This window comes from Cebus imitator, unplaced genomic scaffold (genome assembly GCF_001604975.1).
Source record: "Cebus imitator isolate Cc_AM_T3 unplaced genomic scaffold, Cebus_imitator-1.0 Scaffold110, whole genome shotgun sequence".
NCBI classification, from domain to species: domain Eukaryota; kingdom Metazoa; phylum Chordata; class Mammalia; order Primates; family Cebidae; genus Cebus; species Cebus imitator.
The window spans coordinates 6,038,289-6,042,958 of NW_016107425.1; the positions used below are offsets into that span (position 1 = coordinate 6,038,289).

General features: G+C 58.2%; 1 protein-coding gene across 1 annotated transcript; it reads left to right on the forward strand.

The window, feature by feature from the left end:
• Positions 1–1,343: 1,343 nt before the first annotated feature.
• On the forward strand, positions 1,344–3,678 carry HOXD11 (homeobox D11). The gene is made up of 2 exons (XM_017538277.2): positions 1,344–2,191; positions 2,949–3,678. The coding sequence occupies exons 1-2, from the start codon at positions 1,414–1,416 to the stop codon at positions 3,182–3,184; spliced, it is 1,014 nt and encodes a 337-aa protein (XP_017393766.1). The 5' UTR covers positions 1,344–1,413; the 3' UTR covers positions 3,185–3,678.
• The last annotated feature ends 992 nt before the right edge of the window (positions 3,679–4,670 follow it).

Consider the following 4,670-nt stretch of genomic DNA (forward strand, 5'->3'; position numbering starts at 1 on the left):
GGCTCCAGTTGGGGAGTCAGGCGCCGCTGAGAGCCCGCAGAGAGGCAACCTATCTTGGGGGGAGGGGCTGAAGTGACCGTGCCGACCCAAGGGTGCCAAAGAAGCCTCGGGGAAACGCAGTGCGGATACACAGGCTTTGCCGGGGCTCCAAAGCAGTGAAGGATCTGGGTATAAGGCGGACTAGTCCCAGGCCAGGCCTAAAAGCAGAAGGGGTGAGGAGGTCGGAGGTGCGAGTGTGTGGGGGGGGGTTGTCTCTTGCGGGGGGGCCAGCGGGAAGCCGCACAGTGAGAGAAGAACTTCAGATCCTTTTGTTCACCAGACTCCCCAGATTCTAGGGAGGGCTGAGGCCAAGGGCTGAGCTCTCTCCTGGCTTTAGTGCTGAAGGGGAAGGGAGACGCAACAGAGAGAGAGAGAGAGACAGAGACAGTGACACACAGCATAGGGGAAAGGAGTGGAGAGGATGAGAAAGCAGAGAAAGACAGAAGAAAGGAGACAGGAAAGCAAGAGGAATGAAGAAGGAAAGCAGAAAAGGAGGGGAAGGAGAACCAGAGAGGAGGGAAGAAGCCAGGTGGGCACGAAGGCCCTGGCCTGGGTGAGTGCCTAAGAGGTGAGTGGCCTGGGTTTTCTGAGGCCAGCACTAGCACCCCTGGGGTCAGAACCGGAAAGAGCCAAGTTACTCCTCGCCTAACGCGCTGGGCAGAGAAATATGTAAATCAGGGCTCCCTGCGCCCTGGAGAGTAGCGCAATTACTACCGGTGAACTACAAGCAACAAGCTCCCAGGCCGGTGAGATGCAGAGGGTGGCAGAGTCGCGGGGGAGGGAGCGACTGCAGTAAGGGGGGTGGGTTTCGGAACCTCACACCCTCACACCTAGTCCCTAGCTTCTAGGGAGCCTGGAGCCGGGGCTCCCCCCTCTTCTTGCTGCTTCTTTCCCTTCCCCCTTCCTCCCCCTCCTCCCCCTCCTTCCTCCTCCCCGTCGGCCTCGGTCCGCATACTTAAAGCCGCGCGGGCGGGCGGACGCGGGCTGGCGGCCCGGTCGGGCGGTGGCAGATGCGCCCAACGGTGGCAGCGGCCAGCGGCAGGCAGGTGACCGGCCTGAGGCGCAGCCTGGTCAGGGGGCGCCCGGGGAGAACTGGCGGGAGAGGGCAGCCGATCCGCCCCCAGCGCGCGCGTCTCGGCGCCAGGAGCCGTCCCGGGGCTTGTTGGCGAGCGCTGATATAGATATAAGGACATTTCTCTTCATGGCGTCACGTGACATAATTACCACCAGAATCAATCAAGATGAATTGCACGTCAGCGCCCGGTGGGGATTTTTGCTTAGTTGATCCTGGCCCAAGCCTCTTGTGCAATCGATGGCTCAGGTTGGCTGCGCGGGGAGCGGCCAGGGGCTCGCCGGCGCGCACGCGGCGGAGCCATGAACGACTTTGACGAGTGCGGCCCGAGTGCAGCCAGCATGTACCTGCCGGGCTGCGCCTACTATGTGGCCCCGTCTGACTTCGCTAGCAAGCCGTCGTTCCTTTCCCAGCCGTCGTCCTGCCAGATGACTTTCCCCTACTCTTCCAACCTGGCGCCGCACGTCCAGCCCGTGCGCGAAGTGGCCTTCCGCGACTATGGCCTGGAGCGCGCCAAGTGGCCGTACCGCGGCGGCGGCGGCGGCGGCAGCGCGGGGGGCGGCAGCAGCGGGGGCGGCCCCGGCGGGGGCAGCGGCGGCGCAGGGGGCTACGCTCCCTACTACGCGGCGGCTGCGGCAGCGGCGGCGGCAGCGGCGGCAGAGGAGGCGGCCATGCAGCGCGAGCTGCTCCCGCCCGCGAGCCGCCGGCCGGACGTGCTCTTCAAGGCGCCTGAGCCGGTGTGCGCTGCGCCGGGGCCGCCTCACGGCCCCGCGGGCGCCGCCTCCAACTTCTACAGCGCGGTGGGCCGCAATGGCATCCTGCCGCAGGGCTTCGACCAGTTCTACGAGGCGGCTCCCGGGCCCCCGTTCGCAGGGCCGCAGCCCCCGCCGCCGCCTGCGCAGCCACAGCCCGAGGGCGCAACCGACAAGGGCGACCCCAAGACCGGGGCTGGTGGCGGCAGGGGCAGTCCCTGCGCCAAGGCGACCCCTGGCTCGGAGCCCAAGGGGGCAGCAGAAGGCAGCGGTGGCGACGGCGAGGGCCCCCCGGGGGAGGCGGGGGCCGAGAAGAGCGGCGGCGCAGGTAGGCACCGGGCGCCGGGCGAGTGGTGGGCCCGGGGGCCGCGGGGGCGGGGGGGCGGCGGGGGGCCTCCCTCTGCTTGCGCCGTTTTATGTGCTACTTTATAAGCATTCGAAGAGGTTTATACATCCTATAAGATTTCCCGGGCCGTTGTAAAGCGTGTTTATGGTAGGAAACCAATTTAGGTGGGCTTAAGGTAGACTTCGAGGAGGACATTAATCGCTGTAGAGAGCTTTTCCCTAGTTTTGGGCATGGGGGTGCTAGAGACCATGGAGGGAGGGAGGGAGAGTTCAAGCCAGTGAGAGTGCGTACACCCGAGCCTCTTGCTTTTAAGGGAGAGAGGCGGAGAAGGGGGGATGTGGGGGGAGTTTGATCCTTGCACTGGACTTTATCCAAGCTGCTGGCTGACGCGCGCCCTGGAGTCAGGCAGATGCTCCGGCGGGCACGCTTGTGTCTCTCTTCCCTCAGGTTCCAGTTCAGAGCCTGCCTTGTCCTCTGCTTCCGCACCTCGGTGCCAGGCTAGGGGTGTGTGTGTGTGTGTGTGTGTGTGTGTGTCCCGGGCGTGAACACATGTCCACGCCCGCACTCTCTCCTGTGCCCGCCCATATATCATTCCCCACTACGCAGGCAGGGCCTTTCAGCCGCGGCAGAGGACGTCCCCAACGGGGCCAGCGCCTGGCCCTCGTTCAGTGGCTGGGGCAGGAGGTTGGGGGCTGGCAGGAAGCGGCCTCTCTCACCCCTTGGTCTCTTTGCCTTGCAGTGGCCCCCCAGCGGTCCCGGAAAAAGCGCTGTCCCTATACCAAGTACCAGATCCGCGAACTGGAACGCGAGTTTTTCTTTAACGTGTACATAAACAAAGAGAAAAGACTTCAACTCTCTCGGATGCTCAACCTCACTGACCGGCAAGTCAAAATCTGGTTCCAGAATCGCAGGATGAAAGAAAAGAAACTGAACAGAGACCGTCTGCAGTATTTCACTGGAAACCCCTTATTTTGAGAGCTCCAGGAAGCGCCCCCTCCCCCAGCCCCACTCACCCACCCTCCTCCCCACCAGCCTGCCCTCCGCAGGCCCAATGTCCTTGGGTTTAATGACGCCTCTTCTCTGTGGAACTTCACGATTCCTTCCCACGGTCAACTCGGGACCTCCCAGCGACCACTGCAGCCTGCGGACGAGGCCGGGACTTGGCCGAGCGGATCCTAATAAGGGGAAAATGGTAAATGCAAACGTCCCTTTACAATTTTACCGCCAGTATGCTGTTGTTCCCCCTCCCCCTCTCCCAGTCCTCCTGGGGATGCCGCGGGGTATTTAGGAAGTTAGGCCGGGGGGCTAGAAGGCGCTGGTGTTTTGCTCTGAGTTTTAAGAGAGCCTTTCCTTCCTCTTCAGTGAACGGAGATTATTTAAACTTTGGGAAATGTACCTCTGGTCTGTCATATCAAGGCATGGGTCACTGTCTTTTTGTGTGAATAAATGGTTTCTAGTAAAATGGAGGTTATAGCTTCGATACACTGTATGAATTCTCCTCTTTGAGGTTTAGTGCCTGATTAGGATATTTTAGTGGCCAGAACCCCTGCAACTGAAAATCGAATGAAATTCCTTTTAATCCCTGTAAAATAGGAGTCGTTCCCTCCCACCACCTCTAGGCTACATTGGTTTTAAAATCATGTTAGTGATCAATTTCTGAATTGACGATATGACCAACCAGTGTTGGCGCTGCCTCCTTCAGGCAATAAACCTGGGGCAGCAGGAACCTAAAAAGCAAATTCCCACCCCAACCCCTAGTCTAGTGGACTTGGGATTTCCGAAAAGACAACAACCATTTTTAAAAACTGGTTAGAAAATTCAAATTATATCTTACAAGGTAACGAGGAGCCACAGTCCCTTAAAAGAAGAAACCAAAATTAGAACCCTCCACTGAAGGGAGAAGTTTTCAAAAAGAAAGTTATCAGTGGGTGGAAAGGGCTTGTGGTCCTTGCTGGTTCACAGTGGATCTGAAGCAGGGAAGTTAAATCCTCCCCACCCCCACTGAAATGGGGCCAGGAGCTGCAGACCCTCTCGCAGCATTTATCGCTTCAAGTTAAAGAATGTGGTGAGGGCTGCACTGCACTTTATGCTTCAGGGCCAGGCCAGGCTGTTTACAAAACCTTGAACTGTCTAGACAATACCATAAAAGTCAAAGTTCTAAACAGCTTAATTGGGTTATATTATACACCTTCTGGTGGGCCCAAAAGAGATTTCCGCAATGTGCAATAAACGAGAAGTGAGAAAAGCTTCTCTCTCTCTCTGAAAAGAGGGAAGTGAACCTTATGACTCAACCTCTCCTAAGCCCAAAGACAAAATATAAATCTATAAATGCAGGGTACCCCATGCATCTTCCAAGGAGTCGTGCATTTTGAAATGCAATTTTTAAAAATTGTTAAGCCTTATTTGGGAAGGAAAAAATAAGTGCATAAATGTATGCCTTTGAACTTCCAAAATGTCAAGG

Bases quoted from the DNA above. Each gene is read 5' to 3' on its own strand.
- HOXD11 (XM_017538277.2), top strand. From the start codon at position 1,414: ATGAACGACTTTGACGAGTGCGGCCCGAGTGCAGCCAGCATGTACCTG. The intron at 2,192-2,948 runs GTAGGCACCGGG...TTTGCCTTGCAG, and splicing joins CGAGAAGAGCGGCGGCGCAG to TGGCCCCCCAGCGGTCCCGG.